Raw genomic sequence first — 22841 nt, forward strand, 5'->3', positions numbered from 1 at the left:
AACTCAGATCAGATTTTATATGAAATAAGCAGCCAGAATTTTACAAAATAAAAATCCATAAAAATGATATCTCAAAATGAAGAAGAGTCTGTGGTTAATTAATTTTTTTTAATTTCCCTGAAGCATTTTAAAAGTCTTTTCCATTATGGGAAACTAAATCTTAAAAAGAAAATCTATAGCAACCTTCTCCTTTGTTCCCTTACTGTTATTGAATAGATTCCCAATGACAGGCAAACTTCAGAAATATTCCACTGCAGCGCTTTTCCAGTTTCTTTTACTTTAACCATTGGATGTTTTAGAAGCCGGGCAATCAGATGAAATGTAAAATACAATTAAGAAAGCTCAGACCACAAAACCTGAATAAATCCCAATGTGACTTCAGTGTGTACACAATCCAATTAGTACTGTATAGCATATAAGGCTGACTGTGCAGGAGTCAAACACCCTTAAGAATTTCCCATCAATCATTATAGCACTCAGCCACTTTGAACTTGGGATCAACATCTTTTCCAATTCTCAAATGGAAGTCTACATCTGAACTCTTAATTGAAGATGACCCAAGCCAATCCATACATTGGTGACAATCTCGGATGGTGTCTGCTGACAAGCAGCATGCTGTCTGATGGGGAGTAATGTGTTGTGGTGTTCTACAGGTAGAAATGAATAAAAAGGACTTTCTTAGGAGTGGATTAAACACAGTGACACCCAACTGCTAATCTGTTCTTTACACAACAGAATCATCTGAATCATAGAGAGGTAGATTGTATATTATGTCATTCACAGAATAATTATTTGGATAAACATGGCGAACAGGCCTTAGGATTTGCTGTGCTATGCATTGTTCCTTATTTTACTCACAATTTCCATGGGATTGTCTGCTTTAAGAAAGATAAAAATGCTTGTATTTATATAGCACTGCTCCCAATCTAAGGATGTTCCAAAATGCTTTAAAGCCAATGAAGTATAATATAGGGAGTATGGCAGTTAATGTGTGCATGATCTGTTCTCACAAACAACAACATGATGATGTCAACCAGATTTGTTTTCAGTGATGGTGGTTAAGTGATAATATTAGCCAGGACAATTTCTCTGATCTTCATTAAGTAGTGTCAAGGGATCTATTAGGAGGACATGAGAGCTTCATCTGAAAGACAATGTAATGCAGTGTTAAGTCATGAATTTGACTCAGTGGAAGAAGAGGCACCATTAAGCTACAGTTAAATTATTTTGAAAAGGGAAATATTTACAGGATGCCTTCAGTGGCTGCATTACATGGAGGCTGATCTTTGTGGCAGGAGATTTTTTGCTTTTGGGACCTGACTGCTTCAAATGATAAAAGCACCATTCATACTTATTTCATGCAGTGAATATCATCTTCATCACAAGAGGTCAGCCTTGCTTCATGTCATGGTAAAACAGAGTGAAGGCCTCATTCTCTCCAGAACAATTAAGTTGGACCAAAATAGAACTTACCCCATCAGCAATTTGTTTTCAAGTTAAGTCGCTTGGAATTGCATCCAATCTGTTTGAACTACAGGGTGTTTATTGATGGATAAAATTTGGTTCATTACTGACTTGTTTATGAAGGGCCACTAATTTGTTCTGATGGTTGGAGAGTAATTTATGTTCTTTGAATATGTTAATGATGGATTTGATTCTTCTGTCATGAAATGCACCCCAGAAGAAAAGTAAACACGAGAACAGGTCATTTTGCTGGCCTATCCCATTGGAATACCCAATCTTGTATACCCTCAACCATTAGTAATACTTATCATGACACAGAAGGAAGCCATTTGGCCCATCGGGTTCATGCTAGCTCCTACGGTGTAATCCTATTATTCCCATTCCCCTCTCTTTATCATCTTGTACCTCTGCAATTTATCTTCTCTCACACATATTCATCAACTCCCCTTTGATGCCTTTGTCATTAACTACATCAAGGGATTTATAGTAGTCACATCTTTGGGATATGGAAAAAGACTGGAACAGCTGAAGGAAACCCCACACAGTCACAAGGAGAACGTGCAAGCACCACACAGACAACATGCGCGGTCAGGATCGAATCCACGACCCTGGAGTTGTGAGGCAGCACTAACCATTGCACTTCCGTCCTGCCCTAACTTTGCTGAAGTCTGTTTTAGAAGAACAACTTTGAGCACATTGCCCCCTACTGCATGGGCTTGATTTTAACTGTCAGGTCAGAGACCAGCAAAGGGAAGCCTTACGCCCATGAAGAGCAACAGGCCTGGCATTGCCAGTGTCTGCGGTTTGGTCTCAGCCAAACTTTCCTGTGGCGAGGCAGCTTGTGGTCTGCCCCATTAGTCAGACTTTGTTGCCCATAGTTTGGCTCCGATGAGTTTTATGAGATAACGACTAAATGATAAAGGCAAAAGAGCAACAGAGAACGATGAGACAGGAGTATCAGGTTCACCAAAGAGATTTAAGGACAGAGAAGTGGGGGAGGGAGTTGATTTAGTGTCAAATCAGGCATAGAAAGGGAAATAATCAATGTAAAAGAAAGGTGGATCAAAAGAGAGAGAGATGGAATAGAAAGCAATATATATCTATTATATTTAAAAGTTTAGAACTCTCCAGCAATATTGCTTGTAGGAATTTGAATCTGATTTTTAAATTCTTCCTTCACTGGGTTGGAAAGGTTGAGTAGGGCTCCAGGATTATAAGTGGTCACTAAGAAGAGACATTTAGCTGTTGAAAGGCCTGTCGACCTAGTACAATGGATCTTTTTCACTCATCAAGGTGAGGGGGATGTCAGCATTGGGTGATGGGACACTTCTCCATTTTGGACGTGTGCTAAGTCCATTCACTCCAGTACTTCTACACCGGGCAGAGGATTAGAGAGGAGATAAGGAAAAATCTTTTCACCAGAGGATAGGGGGCTGGAACTACTGCCTGAAAGCATGGGAGAGGCTCAAACCTTCACTTCATTTATCAAGTGTCCGGATATGTATTTGAAGAGCTGTGACTTGCAGGGCTACACATCAAGATGGGATTAGGTTGGGTATCCCTTTTCTTGACTGACACACACACGATGGGCTGAATGGCCTCCTGTTATAAACCTTTGGTGATTCGACATCCCCATATAGGTAGGAAACCTCCCAGCTGTGTGCCCTCATTGCAAATATGGAGGGTGCAAACATTGAGCCATTCTGTACACCTACAATCATTAGGACCTCTGTTCTTTGACTAGTATGTCAACACAGTACTGCAAAACTGTCTGCAAGGTCAAAGAAAACAGGAGTTTATTGATTACTGGTTTTCAATTTAGAAGATATGTTTGTGGTAAACAGTGATGGGGCACAGATGTTGCAGCTTTACCGAGCAGGATTAATCCTCTTGGACTGCTGGAGTTATATAAAACAGAGAATTAGGTTAAGACCAGTGTTGGTTATTTATTGCAGTGTATTCATATCCATAGAACTGGGATAATCAATGGGAATTAGCTCCCTTCCTGCCAATTCATAGATGGCATAATATGTGGCCCAGAATCAAATGTGGCAACATAGAAGCCCTATAAGCACATGTTTACAACATCTGATTATGGGAAGAATATGAAAGGAGTGATGAAAATCCAGTCTTGTCTAATAATGCAGGTGCACTAGCAATGGGACATTTCTAAAGAGATTTATTTCTTTAAAGTTGGCAGGAAATTGAAAAAGCTGCTAACAAAACATAAGAGATTCATTAATATATAAACAGAGGCAAAGAAATAAATCTGCTGAATCATTGGTTACGACAAAAAAAAACCTGCTGGAACAACTCAGCAGCTTAAGCAGTGTCTATGGAGGCAAAGGGATGGTCGATATTTCGGGTCGAGACCCAACATCAGGATGGCCTCGGCTGGAATACTGTGGACATCACACTCTGCTGAGGAGGTCATGGTAGTGGAGAGTGCGTAAGAGAGATTTATTGGGATAAACCAGGGATGAGGAAAGGTTGGAAAAGCTGGGTTGTGTTTTTTTACAAAACGAAGGACATTGAGAGGAAGTGTTCAAAATCATGAATGGCTTTGATAGGTTGAAAAGATAATGGGACATGAGTTTGTCCTCAGTTTTGTGGCAGTGTATGCACATTGCACTGTTTCCAAAATTTAATTCCTTTGATTTCAGAGAAACAAATTTAAGATAAGATATCTTTATTAGTCACATGTACATCAAAACACACAGTGAAATGCATCTTTTTGCGTAGAATATTCCGGGGGCAGCCTGCAAGTGTCACCACGCTTCTGGCGCCAACATAGCATGCCCACAACTTCCTAACCCGTATGTCTTTGGAATGTGGGAGGAAACCGGAGCACTCGGAGGAAACCCACGCAGACCCAGGGAGAATGTACAAACTCCTTTCAGACAGTGGCCGGAATTGAGCCTGGGTCGCTGGCGTTGTAAAGCGTTACGCTAATCGCCACACCACCGTGCCTCAATGTTGGCAATGGAGTGCAGTGACTGTGGGCTAATATACAGTGTGTTTAGTGGATGCAGCTGAGAGTGAATTGCTGCTTCATTCTCCTCAATGTCAGGAGAGTTTGTAACCAAAGGGCACTGTTTTCAGATGAAAGAAGAGGAGAGATGAGAAGATTCTTTTTAATGCAGTGAATTTTTATGATCATGTCAATCACATCTATACCTGCTCTTGAAAGAACCATCTAATTAGTTGTCTTCTGCTCTTTCCCTGTAGACCTGAATTTTTTCCCTTTTCAAGTATATGTCTAATTTCCTTTTAAAAGTTGCAACTGAATATGCTTCCTCCAACTTCTACTCAAGAGATTGCAAATTATAACAATTCACTGCATTAAAAAAAAACTTCCGTCAACCCCCTTGATATGTTGGCCAACCTTTGCAAAAACAGACTGGCTACAATTGGAGATTGTATTTGCAAACCATCGATTTGTTTAATTGAAGTGGAAAATCCGAACTCTGCAGTCACTGCAATGTAAGATGAAATACATCCTTGCTGATGCTCTAACTCTATTGCATTTTGGCCTGGCATTTCCTGTGAGTGGCGAGATCCTTCTCTCAGGCCTTGCTGCTCCCAGTCCAATATTTGCCTGGAGTGGTTCATTCTGTGGTAATTTGATCCCTAAACCCTGGCTCTGTTTTGAACAGCCATGATTAAAGTTAAACAGCTTAAAAAATTAATGGTTTAAACATACAATTTAACATAAATAATTTAACATAACAATCAAACATAAACAATTTCTAAAAAAAGAACTAAATAAGTAAAAACTAAATAAAGAGGGGTGGCACAGTAGTGTAGCGGTTAGCGTGACACTATTACAGCACCAGCGACCCGGGTTCAATTCCGGCCACTGTCTGTAAGGAGTTTGTACATTCTCCCTGTGTCTGCGTGGGTTTCCTCCGGGTGCTCCGGTTTCCTCCCACTTTCCAAAGACGTACAGGTTAGGAAGTTGTGGGCATGCTTTGTTGGCGCTGGAAGCGTGGCGACACTTGCGGGCTGCTCCCGAACACTCTATGCAAAAAGATGTATTTCACTGTGTGTTTCAATGTATGTGTGACCAATAAAGATATCTTATCCTATAATTTAAAAAGCCAGAAATACATAAAACAAAACTATCTTTAAATCAACTCGATAAAATGTGCATTACCTACCCAGCATATAATCCATTGAAATGAATGCAGTGATCACTGAATCAGCAGATTTTCCGGTATAATGTCACTTATACTTCCTTTGCAGGGCGTGGGTGTTAATGACAAGGCCTGTATTTACTGTGCTTCAACTGGTCTGGTCACTTCAAAAGGCTTTAGATTGTCTGGAGACATACAGAGGTCAGGGTGGCAGATTCCCTACCCTTAAGGAGATGACCAACACCAACACGTTAATTCAGATTTATCTACTTACTTGGATTTAAATTTCCGAACTGCCATGGTGGGATTCAAATTCAGATATTATGTTCAATAGTCTAGGCCTCTGGATACTAGTTCAGTAACTTAACCACTATGCTACTGTACACATACTAGAAAATTGCAAGAAGTTGGAAGACATCCTACCCATCATTCTTCAAAACTTCCTCCAGCTACAACCTGACCCCACCACCAGCCACATCTCCCCCTCCCCACCCCTTTCTACTTTCCGCAGGGACCACTTTCTCCATGACTCTCTGGTTCACACACCCCTCCCCACCCATCCTTCCCCCTCCCCAGACACTTTCCTCTGCAAATGTAGCAGGTGTAACACCTGTCCCTACACTTCCACCCTCATCACCATTCAGGGCCCTAAACAGCCACTCCTTTGTTCTTGAGTGGTCCCACCCTCTCCCTAGTTACCCTCTTGTTTTTAATGTATGTACAGTATAAAATGTCTCAGGATTCTCTTTAATCCTACTTGCCAACAACATTTCATAGGCCCTTTTAGCCCTCCTGATTCCTTGTTCAAGTTCTCTCCTGCTTCCTTTTATATTCCCTGTCCAAGTTCAGCTTCCTAAACCTTACGTATGCTCCTTTTCCCTTTTTGACTAAACTTGCAACATCTCTTATCATCCAAGGTTTCTGAACATTGCCATCCTTGTCTTTCTTCCACACAGAAACATGTTGGTCCTGAATTCTGACCAGCTAGCCTTTGTACAACTCCCACACGGCAGATGTGGACTTACCCAGTAACAGTTTCTCCCTATCCACTCTCCCCAGCTCCTGCCTAATGTTGTTGTAATTAGCCTTCCTTCAATTTAATACTTTCCTCTGAGGTCCAGTCTTATCCTTATCCATAACCACCGGAAAACTTATGGAGTAATGATCAGTGTTCCCAAAATGCTCTGACCCTGGACAGGCTCATTCCTCAATACAAGGTCTGGTGTGGCCTCTTCCCTGGTTGGATCATCAATATACTGTGTGAAGAAGCCCTCCTAGATGCACCTAACAAATTCTGGCCTTTCTAAGTCTCTTGCATTGAGGAAGGCCCAATTAATTTTGGGGAAATTAAAGTCACCTACTATAACTACCCTCTTGCTTTTACATCTTTCCATAATCTACCTACATATCTGTTCTGCTGTCTCCTGCTGGCTCTTGGGAGGCCTATAGTATAACCACATCATAGTGATTGCACCTTTCTTATTTCTGAGCACTACCCACATTGCCTCACTGGATTAGCCCTCCAGGATGTCTTAAGTGCCGCTGTGACATCCTCACTGTAGTGCATCTCCCCCATCTCTTCTACCTCCCTCTCTATCATATCTGAAACATCTAAACCCTGGAACATTGAACTGTCAGTCCAGACCTTCTCTCACCTAAGTCTATGTAATGGCTACAACATTGTAGTTCCATGTACTAATCCAAGCCCTGCATTCATCCACCTTACTCCTTGCACTGAAGTAAATACACTTCAGCCCAGAAGCCCCACCGTGTTCATTAACCTGGCCCTGGCTTTCCTTCATTCCAGGCTTATTTGGCCTCACCTCCCCTAAATCCCTCTACTTGCTGAACTACTGCTCTGGTTCCCACTCTCCTGCCATGTTAATTTAAACCCTCCTGAGTAGCACTAGCAAACCTCCCTGCGAGGATATCGGTCCCCCTCCAGTTTAGGTGCAACCTGTCTTTCCTGTACAGGTCCCACCTGCCCTGGAAGTAAGTCCAATGATCCATGTACCTGAAGTCCTCCCTCCTGTACCAGCTCTTTAGCCACACATTTAACTGAACTATCTTCCTATTTCTTGCCTTGCTAGTACGTAGCACAGGGAGTAATCCTGAGATTACAACACTAGAGGTTCTGCTTTTTATTTTACTGCCTAACTCCCTAAATTCTCTTTGCAGGACCTCATCTCTCTTCTTGCCTATGTGGTTAGTACCAATATGGACCACGACCTCTGGCTGCTCACCTTCCCCTTTCAGAGGATCCTGTGCCCACTCAGAGACAACAGATCATCCTGGAGTCTCTCTTGTGGTCACAGAAACATCTGTCTGAGCCCCCGAGTAAAGAGTCCCTTATCACCCCTACACCTATCCTGCTGTACAACAGAGCCAGTCATGATGCCACTGATCTGTCTGGTGCTGTCATTTTCTCCTGAAAGGCTTTCTCCCTCAACAGTATCAAAAGCAATATACTTATTTGAGAGGGGAACAGCCGTAGGAGACTCCTGCGCTACCTTTCTGCACCTCCTGGCGGTCACTCATCTATCTGAATGAACCTTAGATGTGACCACCCTCCTGAAACTCCTATTGATAACACTAACTGCTTCCTGTATTCTCCTCTTTGAGTCCAACTGCTGTTCAAACAGATCCATGTGGTCTGAGATGAGCTGCAGTTGGACAAACTCCTTGCAGACAAAGTTATCAGGGACACTTGAACACACCCTGATCTCCCACATCTCACAGGAGGAGTGTACCACTGCACTGACTGCCATCACTGACACTTTTAACAACTAGTGGAATCAAGAAAAGGAAAAGGAAAACAAAATCCAACCTTGCCTTACCTTATTGCTGCTCGCCTCTCCTCACCGAAGCCCGGTGTTCACCGAAGCCCAGTGTTCACCAAAGCATGCACTTTGACCTCAACAACAGCACTTCCACCTCAAGACAGCCCTTCTCAAAATGGCTGCTCTAAAATGGCCACTCCACTAGATCTTGCCTCCCTTTTATTTGTTGCTAGGCCTCGCTGTAAGCCGCTCCTCACCTGATACAGGAGTTTTCATCTTAACCATGCAAATACAGGGAAGGGATAGATGATAAACCAAGCGGTAAGTGACTGCAGAGAATTTATTTTTCCCTAGGCCACTGATATTAACAGTGCAGTCATATACCCTGTTAGATCCACCAGCTAATTTCAGCCACGATGTTCTACATGTTACAGAGCAGCTTACCATGATGCCTTTGAAATTTTTATTGCAACTCTAAGAACATAAACATTGATGAACTATGGCGGTGAGCTTTAACAGGCAATTATCTATGCTCTTACTTACTCTGGCATCATTGGCTCATTTATCAAATACATTATAAATCAGTAATGAGGTACTGGGGTTAATAGGCTAGTTTCTCACCTCCAAATCATGACTCCGCTATTCCTAGCTAAAATGGAGATGATCAGGTACTTCAGTAGTTGCCTGGCCGTGAACACAGCAGTTTGATTTTGTGCACATCATTTGTATGTCACTTTGAACATAGAACATAGAACAGTACAGCACAGGAACAGGCCCTTTGGCCCACAATATTGTGCTGACTAATTAAACCAGTAATTAAATGCTGACTAAACTAGTCCCTTCTGCCTACACAAATTCATATCCCTCCACTCTCTGCATATTCATGCACCTATCTAAGAGCCTCTTAACTGCCTCTATTGTATCTGCCTCCACCACCATCCTTGGCAATGCATTCCAGGCACCCACCACTCTCTGTGTAGAAAACTTGCCCTGCACATCTCCTTTGAATTTTCCTCCTCTCACCTTAAATGCATGCCCTCTAGTATTGGACATCTTGACCCTGGGAAAAAGATACCGGCTGTCTATCTATCTAATTTTATAAACTTCTATCAGGTCTCCCCTCAGCCTCTGCTGCTCCGGAGAAAACAACCCAAGTTTGTCCAACTTTGCTGGAGAAATTAACCTTTGTAAGATCATACCTGTTGGAAATTATGAAACTTTTCAGAGCACAGAGAAACTTTTGGAGGTGTACATTTGAGATGGTTAGTGATTAGAATGTACAACATAATTGCAGAATGTCACCCATGCTGGAGATAAGAAGATGCTGACCAACATATGATATATGTCTTTGCAGATGGCTTCATAAATCATTATAGAATATTACTGATCTTAGTTAATTAATGTTTAAAGCTTGCATTATCAGTTCCTTCTAATTGTTTTCATCAGTTTTGCACATGAATTCCTCAACTCTTGATCTCCCAATCTACCTCATGGTGGTCCTTCTACTTTATTTGTCTACCTGAACTGCACTTTCTAAAACTGTAACATTATATTCTGCATTTGGCTTTTTTTTTACTACCTCAGTGTAATTATTATAGCACGATCTGTCTGGAATGCAAGCAAAACAAAAGCTTTTCACTGTAGCTTGGTACGTGTCACAATAGTAAACTAATATCAATACCAATTCCAATTACAATTAATTCAGCAGATATCTCAGTTTCCCAGAATCACAGAATGTTTACAGCATGAAATGAGGCCATTCAGTTTGTAGTGCCTAGACCAGCTCTTTGCACGAACAATTCGGCTGGTATCACTCCCTTGCCTTCTCTCCTTAACCCTGCAAATTCTTTCCTTTCAGATCTTGCTCCGGCTCCCTTTTTTAATGCAATAGTTGAATCTGCCTTCATCACCATCCCTGACCAAAGAAACCTTGGTTAACTGAATAGTTGCTTCAGCAAACAGAACAATAATTTAATATAATAAAAAAAGTTATTCCTGGAAATGCAAAAACCATTGGGAATTTTGGATTCTCATTGTGGGAATGTTCAACAGGGATAGAAAAGGATAGAACTTCTTTTCTGAATGATGGATGTGGAAATAATTAGAAAATATTCCTCTCAATCGTCCCTGCTCATGCTAATAGTTGTTCCTCTGGGGTGTGGTTCCTAGGGGAGGTGCAGTCTTATAGTACCCTCACAACTGTCTCTTCTTTGTGTCTGAACAAAGGCTTTCACAGCAGGTCAACTGTGGAGTGAGAGGCAAAAGAAGCTTAAATTTGTTCCTAGTGCAATAGTATTACCATTGCTGATTTAACCCATTTGTACTGATGTTGTCAGGTACTCTGTGCCGGCCCATACCAGCTACCTTTCAGCTCTGTGTGGGCTGCAATGTTGACATGAAAAACAGGGGTCATTGGAGCCCAAGATCTTTGTTGTGTCTGAGCTGGGATTATTTAGGCCGCTTGCACAAGGCAATGGATTGGGGTGGCACAGTGGCACAGTTGGTAGAGCTGCAGCCTCATGGCTCAAGTGACCTGGGTTCAATCCTGACCCCGGGTGCTGTGTGGAGTTTAGACCTTCTCCCAGTGACCACATGTGTTGTCTCCGGGTGCTCTGGTTTCCTCCCAAATCCAAAGACCTGTTGGTTGGTTGGTTGGTGAAATAGCCATTGTAAGTCGTAGGTGGTAGAATTTATAGACATGTGGGGAGAATAAGTTACAGGGAAAATTAGTGGGAAAACGGGAGTGTTCTGTGAGCCAGCATAGACTCTATGGGCTGAATGGCCTCCATCTCTGTTGTGAGGAAACATGAATATGACATACAATGGGCTGGTCAGAGGTTCAGGTGTACTGATAAAAAAACGGGAAGAAAAGCTACAGGTCTGCAGCAGTATACCGGGGTGGATGGTGCTGATTCAGCCAGTGCCTTGTGTTCACATTGCATCCATACTGTGCAATCCTCACAGCCACACAGAGGCCATTGCACTGGGTGCTCCACTCTGCACGGCTGGTGATCAGGCAACAAAACCTCAGGTCCTGGCCCCAGGCCTTTGACACCTCTTTTGAAAACAATGTAAATAGATTTAAACAGTTAAAAATATTTAAAACAAAACTAAACAAATTCTAAAATAATAAAAAATTAAATACACAAACATGAAGTGGAATTAAGAAAAATTAACAACAAATTAATCCGCGGTTCCTTTAACACGAAGGCTGGCCGTTTGTGTACCAGCCAAGGCTGAGGGAAAGCTGACCAACCCTCTTGCTCAGTGTTATCCAGAACCACCACTGATGGCTTCAGTGGCAGAAGGTGGTGAGATTCACCAGCGTTTCCAAGTTCCTGGAAGTTGAAGGCACACTGAACATTGGAACTCGATCTGGCAGTGACCTCAGTGGAAATAAAACCTGGGCCAATTGACTCAATGTCCTCCAGTGCACACCTTCACCCAAGGTCAATGTGAACCCTCTAATCCTGCTCAGAGATTCATCTCCTTGGTGTTAGCAACAAAAGAGTACAATGCACTAGCAGTTCTACATAGCAGGTTCATCCTTATTGATGGGGGATGAACTTCTAGGTCCAGGAAATGCAGAGGACAAACAAAACTAAGAGCTGTGGAAATACCATGTAAGTCCTCTGTGTTTCCTGGACCAATGCTTCTGTTAATAGTCTCTTTCCCTCCCTCCTCCTGCATTATCCATCAATGAGCAATCCCATTACACTAAACGAAAGACTACAAGGAATAATCCATTCTACAGTTGATAAATTGAAGGCAGTGATGCAAAGCTGCATATGGCAGTAATTCTCCAAGCTACATTACAGAGCATTAATTCAGTCACTTGCAATAAACATGTAGCAAAGTAAACACTGCACATTGTACCCTACATTGGAAGTTTGGCTCTACTGTGGTCTATGGAACCAAATTTTTAAAGTGGAACATAACTACTGTATTTTAGTGCTAGCAGCTAAGGATGAACTTCTTGTAGTAAGCAAAATCTTGGCAGGATACGTGTTTATTCAAAGCTTCATAACCTATGCTCACTCCAAGAAGTCTTTCTCCTGTTGCCTGGATTGTGACCCAACCCAACTTTGCATCCTTTCTATTCAGGGCCTTGCCAAAAGCTCATTCTCAAAACACCTCTTTGTTTACTGATCCATTTCCAACCCCCATCCTTTTCTCTCTGAGTTTATGCTGCTGCTCAACCCATTCCTTGTTTATAGCACTCAGACAGACTAGCCAAAATTATAAACAGCACCTTCTGAGACTCTTCTTCCTCTTCTTCTTATGCAGTCCCTCTGGATTGAGGATGACTTACTTCCATTCTAGTTCTGTTGGCTGATGTTGCCAATGTGGGAATGACAGACTCAGTCACAGAAGAGGTAGCTAGTGGCTAACTGGGGGATGGGAGTGGGGGGCTCAGTGTGAGGGGGGGTAGTTTGTGAGGTGGTCTGCTCCTTCTGCCACTTACACAAGCCTTCTGTGTCCTTCTGGTGCATGGCCTCAACATCATCCCAAGTGCTCCTTCTCCACATTGATAGGTCATGGGCCAGGGATTCCCAGGAATCAGTGGGAATATTGTATTTCTTCAAGGAGACTTTGAGCAAATCCTTGATTGTTTTCCTCTGAGATTCCGACCATAGTGGGTTACTGATCGTTCTCCTCTTCAGCTGCTCTGTCAAATTAGATGTAGTTCCCCATGATCTATCTTTCCATTTCATGTACTGATTTTAAAAATGTGCAAATCCACCTCCAGCTGTAACCTTTCTTCCCACTCCTACATGGTCAAATCCAAAGTTTACCACAGTTCTACCCTCAGTCCCTTCTTCCTCTTGACAACAACATCTACAGACACTGTTACAGCATTCATGCGTACGAGGGTGACATCCAACCCTACCTCTTAGCTACCTGTCTCAGTACCACAATGTCCTCTGCAATGCCAAACTGCCTGTCTGACACTGATAGATAGAGATAGAGTCATACAGCACAGAAACAGACTCTTTGGCCTAACTGGTCCATGCTGACCAAGACGGCTATCCAAGCTAGTCCCATTTGCTAGTGTTTGGCCCATTACCTTCTAAACCTTTCCAATCCAAGTACCTATCCAAGTGTCTTAAATGTTGTTATTGAATCTGTCTTGACCACTTCCTGTGGCAGCTCATTCCACAGACATACCACCCTCAATATAAAAAAGTTGCCCTCAAGTTCCTATTAAATCTTTCTCCTCTCACCTTAAACCTATGCCCTCTAGTTCTTGATTCCCCAACCCTGCGTTCTCCCTATCTATGCCCCTCATGATTTTATACATCTCTATATGATCACCTCTTAGTCTCCTACACTCCAAGGAAAAAAGTCCTAGCCTGTCCAATCTCTCCTTATAACTCAGTCCCTCAACTCCTGGCAACATCCTTGTAAATCTTTTCTGCACTCTTTCCAGTTTAATAACATCTTTCCTATAGCAGGGTGACCAAAACTGACCACAATACTCCAAGTGCGGCCTCACCAGCATCTTGTACAACTGCACTGTGACCTCCCAACTTCTGTACTCAGTGTTCTGATTGATGAAGGCCAGCTTGCCCAAAGGTCCCTTCACCACCCTGTCTACCACCTGTGATTGCACTTTCAGGGAACCATTTACCTGTACTTCTAGGTCCCTCTGTATTACAACACTCACCAGGACCCTACCATTCATTGTAGTAGACAAACCATAGCATTTGCTAACTGGATGGGAGCAAAAGTAAAACTATTCCTCTTGCAAAACCTTTCTCCATTGGCATTCAACCCACCAGCTCCCATGGCAAACTTCTGAGAGAATCAGTCAGACTTAGCATTCTGATTATCAAGACTGTCGGTTTTTATTCATGCAGTTTTGGTCTCTAGTATCTGCAACGTTTATCCTCAAACCTTTCCTATCTCTTTATTTGAAGGCCAGTAGGTCATCCATCCTTGCTTTCTATCATCCATCTGCAAAGGACAATTCACCCAAATATCCTGTGGCTCATTTTTGTCCTGTGTTAAGCCCCATTCTCCCATTATTACCTGTCCTTGTTGAGCTCTCTCTCAACATTCTTGGTTTTAAAATCCTTCCCTCCCTCAATAACCTGTCCCGTCTTCTTTGTGTCTACTCATTGGAACTTCTCCCCAACCCCTTTGCTTCTCCCCTTCTCTTTTCAATGCTTCCTTGATCATTCACTTCAGTTTCCTCATGCCTTCTAATTCTGATGATCACTTCCCTCACCAATTTTTGATTTTAATGCACCTTGAGCGTTTGCTTTTATATTGTTGCTGCCACGGAAATGGAGGCAATTATCTATAAGAAAACTTTGGAAATCTTGAGTTAGTTTATCACAACAAGATAGCATGGTGTAAAGATTATAGAGTGTTGACACCATGTTGCACCTGATGGTTTGTTCAGTAATGGTGTAAAGAAATGGAGGATGCATGATAGACAGAGGGTGTGAAATAACCTGGAGGAGATAGCAGAGACAGTGAGGCAAAGCCACAGAAAATTTTGTAGATATATATAAAGACTCTCTCTTGTCTAGCATGGACACTGTGGGCTGAATGGTCATCTGTGTGTAGATCCTATGTTTCTATGAAATTGATAAATTGAGCAATGACAGAAAGTAAGCAGGTAATATGTTTTGGACAGGTTGGAGTTGATGCAGTACTGTACATGCCTTGGCAGCGAAGTACTGCTGATGTTTTTGGAGAGATCAGAAAAACAGATAGGATGCTTTCAGTCAGACTTGAATCCCTTCTGATTAATTGAGTCACAACTTACTATGTGACAAGGAATTGACATTTGGCAGCATTTTGCATAAATTGGACGTATTTAACTCTAATTTTATCTGTATGACACTTCTTTCTGGTATAAATTTTACAAGAAAGAAATCAGATTTACAATATTGCTGGATTACACTGAAGAGTAAGACAATTTTACTTTTATCTCCTGATTCAGTTTTTCTCAGGTGGTACAGTTTACAGGTGTAATATTTGGATAGCAAACGGCAGATAGAAAGCAACATTTGAATTGCCTTGGTGGAGTCAATTTGTCTTCCATCAGATGTTGGAAATGTTTAGGACAGATGGCAGTAGTCAAGTAATCCAACAATAAGCACGGCGAGATCTACCATTCACTGAGTTTTAGAAACACGTGTGTCAGAAATGGCACAGTCAGTTACATGAGCTTGTTCTGCCATTGTTGATCAGAACCTCAATTGTAATTAGTTGTTTTTTCCTCTACATTCCCAATACCTAACAAAAATTTAACTGGTCTGTACTAATTTCTACATTTGTTATAATACCCACCAACGTTTAGTAGTTGAAGTAGTGGATTAGCAATCCAGAGAGGAGAGTTTAAATCCCACCATGGTAGCTGTGGAATTTAAATTCAATTTAGTATATAAATTCCACTGGCATTGGTAATGGTGACCATGAAACTACAGGATTGATGTAAAAGCACAGTCAGTTCATTAATTTTCCATAGGGAAGGAAAACTGCCAATCTTATCTTGTCTGGTCTGTATGTGACTCTAAAAATATGATTGACTCTTGAATTCTCTCCAAAATACTCCTGTTCAGAGGCTAAATGTGATACATGCTTGTTCTGTTAGAGACACCTGCATTCTGTGAATGAATAAAAAAAAACTTTTGCACAAGAAAATTACAGATTTTTATCATAATTTGTGAAATAATTTCCTTCCCTAGATGAATTTATGTGTGCATTTCTACCAGTAGGAACCAAGCTCTTAGGCGATTGTTTCTAGAGATTGAAATTCTTGCATTTGTCTTCCGTCTTTCACGATATTCCAAAAGTCTTATCCAGCCAATGAAGTACAAGACGTTCTGACATCAAAAGCTGATAAAGAACTGGAAGAAGATCCTTCTCATTACCAAGGATCTGGCTAAAACCTCAAAAGGAATGACAATTTATTGTGGCTGACTCACACAGTGAGGTGAATGTGCAAAATGTTGTCAAATTCCTACTAATCAAAGTAGTGGGAAAAGGAGGAGAAGGTTTGATTTACTCAGTTTTGCCTGTTTGTTGTTACTCTTGCAATTCTTAACACCTGCTGATTATAAACATTGGTCTCCTCAGGAGGATATAAGAAACCTTCTGGCATAATATAGAAGAAGAAATTTTCTTCTGACATCCCAGCCAATATTTAACCTTCAATCATCAATCATTATCGGATAGCTGTTTGTGGGATCTTGCTGTGCACACACTTGCCGCCTCTGTTCTTCCATAGCCATGCTCCAAAACTACCGAATTCTCTGGGCAACCTGAGGTTGTGAAAGGCACAGTATAAGTGTGAGAGTTTCTGTTCTTTTATCCCTGTCCCAAGCTGCCCTCTTATAGCTGGGCTCATGGTGGGTCATTCAGGGGGTGTGGATCATTGGAGCTATTGATGTACTTTGAGTTTCCTCACTCAATTTCTGATTATGAATCAAACAGAAAGAAAGCTAACATCACCTATTTATGTGCAAACTATTTTGATCCAACAAAATTTCTAATTTATACATAAGTACCCTTGGTAGGGATAAACACCATATATGGTCATTGCATTTTCGCTCATTGTTCTTTTTATTACAGGTTGGTGAGTTACATTATTAGCAGTTGCTATGGTGATCAGTACACACTAGAGATATCTGGTCTACAGTGGGCCTTATAGTCACCTTGAACATTATGATTCATTGGGCCTGAGGGAAATCTGTGTTGATTACCCTCAGCAAAGGACTTGGTCTCCTTCACAGAAGTCGTTTCCATATTTTACGAGTTGGCTCAGGATTGAAATCTAGCTTGCTCACCTTTGGTCAACACAGCAATAAAAATTGTATGGTTTCAATTCTGAACCTTATTTTGGAAGATAATAACAGCTATATTACTCTCTAGGAAAATTAATTTGGTGTTCTTTATAAATCATTATAATCTTTCTAACATACTCCAGACTGTATCTTTTAAACGTGTAGCAGGGATGTTAAAATTTCAGAATTCCAGATGAGAACAGTAACAGCACATTCTTTTATTTGGAAATTAAATTTTGAAGAATAAGTGGCAAATTGCATGAAGTAAGAAAGCAAAAGATTCCATGTGGAAACGACGTTCGGTGATGTTAGTAGGGTGCCAGCTGAGCTCAGTAATCCAAGCTAGCGATGAGGAGATTTGTTCCTGCTCAAACCCATTGACCAGTGCTGTCATCCAAAGCAGGCGAATGTCCATTGAGGATAACCCTGTGACTCCCCAACAGCAGGGTGCTAAGATATCCCATGAACACTAATTAATGAGTCCACCAACAGTGGGGAAAATCTTCCAGGCTGCAGTCAGCAGTTGCAAAAGCAGACACAAGCTGTTCCAACAGAAACAGAAAAGTAAAAAAAAACTGCAGATTCTGGAATTAGAAATAAAAACAGAAAATGCTAGAAACATTCAGCAGATGAGGCATAGAGAAGTAGAGAAATACGGATCAGTGATAACATCTCCTCCTCGCTGACAATCAACACAGGCGTACCTCGAGGATGCGTGATTAGCCACTGCTCTACTCTCTCTACACTCATGACTGCCATCTATAAATTCGTAGATGACACCACTGTTGGTAAAATCTCAGATGGTGATGAGGAGGTGTACAGGAGCGAGATGGATCGGCTGGTTGAGTGGTGTCACAACAACAACCCCGCACTCAGCGTCAGCAAGACCGAGGAATTGATTGTGGGCTTCAGGAAGGGGAAGTCGGGAGAACACACATCAGTCTTCATTGAGGGGTCAGCGGTGGGAAGGGTGAGCAGCTTCAAGTTTCTGGGTGTCAACATCCCGGAGGGTATGTCCTGGGCCCAACACATTGATGTAATCACGAAGAAGGCACGCTAGCAGCTCTACTTTGTTAGGAGCTTGAGGAGATTTGGTATGTCACTAAAGACTCTTGCAAATTTCTATAGGTGTACGGTAGAGAGCATTCTGACTGGTTGCATCACAGCCTGGTCTGGAGGCTCCAATGCACAGGATCATAAGAGGCTGCAGACGGTTGTCGACTCAGCCAGCTCCATCAGGGACGCAACCCTCCCCTCCATCGAGGACATCTTCAAGAGGTGGTGCCTCAAGAAGGTGGCATCCATCATTAAGGACCCTCACCATCCGGGACATGCCCTCTTCACATTACTACTATTGAACTGTTGAACGGTTGTACTATTGACTATTGAACGGTTCCTTTATACAATGAGATGGCCTATGACCTCACGATCTACCTTGTTGTGACCTTGCACCTTATTGCACTGCACTTTCTCTGTAGCTGTGACACTTTACTCTGTACTGTTATTGTTTTTTACCTGTACTGCATCAATGCACTCTGTACTAACTCAATGTAACCGCACTGTGTAATGAATTGACCTGTATGATTGGTTTGTAAGACAAGTTTTTCACTGTACCTTGGTACAAGTGACAATAATAAACCAATACCAATACCAATACCATCGGGGAGGAGGTACAGGAGCTTGAAGACCCACTCTCAAGGATTTAGGAACAGCATCTTCTCCTCTGCCATCAGATTTCTGAACGGTCCATGAAGCCATAAACACTACCTTGTTATTCCTTGTTTTTGCACTATTTATTTATTTTGTAATTTATAGTTATTTTTTGCCTTTGCACTGTAGTGCTGCTGTGAAACAACAAATTTCATGTCATAAGACAGTGATAATAAATCTGATTCTGATTCTGATTTTTTTATGCTGGGTCTGTGGCCTTGATCTACAAGTACCTTTGTCTTCAATTGTCCAAAGGCTGTGGGTAGTGTAGTCACTGTTGTAACGTAGGCAATATAACAGCTAATTCATATGTAGCAACTCCCACAGGCAGCAAAGTGTTAACAACCAGATGATTTGCTTCCTTTGGTAACCCAGAGGCCTGGATTGATAATTGAACGAAACTTGGTTTCTGATCACACTGGAGTAGTTTGAAAATTTAAGGTCAGACTTCACCCAGCTGGTGTTTACATGTCATTCCCCTTTTGACAAATGGTAATCTTTTAACTGAGTGATAGCATTTCTAGGATAACCACAAATGTCCTGATGATAGAAATGTGCAGCTTTCTGTAACCATGAATATTAACTGGTTCCTTTGAAGATGCAGCTTAGAAAAAAATAGCTTGCTAGGGCTGAACCTAGGGGTACAGGACTTGAAAATTGTTTCTTGTTTTGTTTGCACCTTTTTTTTCATGAAAATCTGAAATAAAATCTTGGAAATATACAGAAGATTGGCATTGAAAAGAACTAAAGCCAGTCTAATCTATTGGATAGGTAAAAAATTCAGTCTTCTGAAATGAAAACTTGTCCTTTATAGTCCTTAACAGACCTAATGTGTAGGTCCAACAATGCCAGTGGACTTTTATGGACTGAGCTTTCAGAGATGTTTTAGTTCAATGGGAATATTGAATAAAAATGTGATAACAATTTATATAGCATCTTTAGTGTGGTATAGGCTGCTGAGCTGAGGTAAATGGAATGGGAGGAGATGTGGCTAGAGCATAATCAACAATCCAAAATAGATGTTCAAATGGCCAGCTTCCGTGCTTTATATTCTGTAATATTATATATATTCAGTGAAAAATAGAAGTAGATGAATGTCAAATGGGCAACTTTTAAGGATCATCCAAGAGGAAGTGAGCAGAGGAGACACTAAGAGATTGGGAAAGTTTGTAAAGTTTCCGATACTGGATGGCTTGAAGCTTGGAAACTAATAGTGGGACAGAGGCACTAAAGGTTGCCCAAGAGCCAAGAGCTGGAGGAAGCCAAGTATCTCAGATGTTTATAGGGGTGGTAGCAACTACAGGGATGAGGGAAGTTATTAGAACAAGTCTGTCCTTAAAATGGCCTTATTTAAGAGAGTGAATTCATACCAAGTTTGAAAATCCTCTGACACTTTGTGAAAGCTTTGAAGGAAGCAACATCAGGTGCTGAGAAGGAGCAGGAGTCTCGTGCACAGATACCAGTTCTATAGAGGTTAAAGGAACATTCTTCCTTCCAAATGGTTTGTTGTATTTTTCATTTGGATAAGGGCTTCATTATTGAAGGCCACATTATACTAACCTATCATTTTAAACCTGTGATGCTCTGCAATGAAAAGATTTCAAAGTAGTTTGGATACTAAAAAAAATTAATGGAACATTCAAAATCCCATGTTGACCGACTGTTTCCTTCCAATTAGAAAGTGCGTCTAATCTCAGAGGCTCAGTGACTAAGTGTACAATCTGGCTGGTAAATTATTTCCCTGCTTTCAGTTGAGGAACGCAAAGAGCTGCTACCATTGTCTCCAATAGCATTAGGCAAGACGTTGGTGAGGCTAAATTTGGAGTACAGAATTTAGAGTAGAATTTAGAGGCTGAGTTTAGTGTGCAGTTCTGGTCACCTACCTACAGGAAAGATATCAATAAGCTTGAAAGAGTACAGAGAAAATTTACAAGGACTTTGCCGGGACCTGAGGACCTGAGTTATAGGGAAAGGTTGAATAGATTAGGACTTTATTCCCTGAAGCACAGGAGAATGAAGGGAGATCTTCTAGAAGTATACAAAATTATGAGGGGTATAGATAAGGTGAATGCATGCAAGCTTTTTCCCCTCAGGTTGGGTGAGACTAGAACTAGAGGACATAGATTTAGGGTGAAAGGTGAAATATATAAGGGAAATCTGAGGGGAAACTTCTTCACTCAGAGGGTGGTACGAGTGTGGAACGAGCTGCCAGTGGAAGTGGTAGATGCGGGTTCAGCTGTAACATTTAAGAGAGGTTTGGATAGGTACATGGATGGGAGGGAATTGGAGGGATATGGTCCAGATGCAGGTAGATGGGACTAGGCAGAAGATCAGGCTGGCATGGGCTAGATGGGCCAAAGAGCCTGTTCCTGTGCTGTAGCACTCTATGACAAGATAGACTGAGGAAGTATAAACCAGGAGACACAAGAGACTGCAGACGCTGGAATCTGGAGCAACAAACAATCTGCTGGTGGAACTCAGCAGGTCAAGCAGCATCTATGAGAGGAAAAGAACTGTCAACATTACTTCGTTGACAACCCCGTACCAGGGTTTTGACCCAAAACATCGACAATTCCTTTCCTCTCGCAGATGCTGCTCCACCTACTGAGTTCCTCCAGCAGATTATTTGTTGTTCCAAATATAAACCAGGCTTTCCCTCCCGATAACCATTCAGTGGCTGATGTTGTAAAACTGGATTTGTGGATATTGAAAGAGGACTGGATTAGGTTTCTTTGTGATGAGCATCATGTCAAACAGCAGAGAATGGTGTGGATCAGGGGAAAGCTTGTTGAATTGTGCTGCTGCATGAGTTTCTACAGATAGTGATAAATGGCAAGAGAAAGAATAGTTATTAAAAAAATAACATTGTCTGACATTGTTACGTTTCAAGGGTTTTTCCTTGTTTTTTTTATTAAACAGCTTTGGTTTTTGGTAGTGGGAGTAGATATTTTTATATTAAAATATTCCAATTTTTTCTTTATTAACTATCACATGTGATTATTAATTTAGAGTATTGTGATCCTAAGTATGATTTAACATAATGTATTCAGTAGTATTTTTACTCTCTTTTTTGATGCATGTACTCTGTATTTTTTTTTGTGGATTTAATAAACATAGTAAAAAGAAAGAATAGTTATTATATCTAAAGCCAGCTCATGGCAGGCAAGCCTTCAATTTATAAATTTAAATAGTGTGAACTACATGAGTTTTTGCCCCTAACTTTTCAAGTTTTCATATTGGAATATTAATTCCCAACACCATATTTGCCAGTGAATTGGATGACGAACTGAGTATATGTCTCACAGCATTCAGTTTATTATGTAACAAACAAAATCAATTCACTCAGTCAGTTTAAAGAGCAGAGGAAACAAACTACAGCAACACTTCCCAGTCAAAGCAGTGATTTCTCTAGCCAATTGCAATGAGTGGAGGATAGGTACACATAAATTAAGAGCATGAAATGAATCTCAGTCACTTACAGCAGTGTTGTCACTGTGCTCGATTGATATGCAATCACCTCCGCTCTGGCTGGTTGTAGCATTTTCACCATGTGTAACCTGTTACTTTAGTGTAAATGACCTGTGAAATTATTGGGTTTCTTTTCCCCAATCCCTCTCATTTCTGTTTTGAAATTAGTACTAAGAATGTTTTCTTTGTTAGGTGTTGGAAGAACTCAGGATGTCTGGGTCAACATCTTCTTACGACCATCTTGTAAAGCAAGTTGAGGCACTGAGGAAAGAGAACTCTCACCTTCGGAGAGAGTTGGAGGACAACTCCAGCCACCTGTCTAAGCTGGAGACGGAGACTTCAGACATGAAGGTGAGGACTTTGTTACTTGGCCCCTTTGTAATCTTAAGGGTTTTAATTTAAATACATTAAAAGCATGTCGAACGCCAGATCTGTTGACATTGCAGGAACAAATTGTGCAGATGATAGAAAATTGCCCAGGT

At 41.4% G+C, this 22841-nt stretch overlaps 1 protein-coding gene across 1 annotated transcript in view; it reads left to right on the plus strand.

The window, feature by feature from the left end:
• The window catches only part of apc2 (APC regulator of WNT signaling pathway 2), a 163398-nt gene that overhangs the window by 40437 nt on the left and 100120 nt on the right, over positions 1–22841 (plus strand). The window contains exon 2 of the mRNA XM_052037592.1: positions 22552–22710. Within this exon, the coding sequence (XP_051893552.1) occupies positions 22552–22710 (159 nt within the window). The remainder of the gene's footprint in view (positions 1–22551; positions 22711–22841) is intronic.

The sequence above is a fragment of the Pristis pectinata genome, chromosome 24 (assembly GCF_009764475.1).
Source record: "Pristis pectinata isolate sPriPec2 chromosome 24, sPriPec2.1.pri, whole genome shotgun sequence".
Classification (NCBI taxonomy): domain Eukaryota; kingdom Metazoa; phylum Chordata; class Chondrichthyes; order Rhinopristiformes; family Pristidae; genus Pristis; species Pristis pectinata.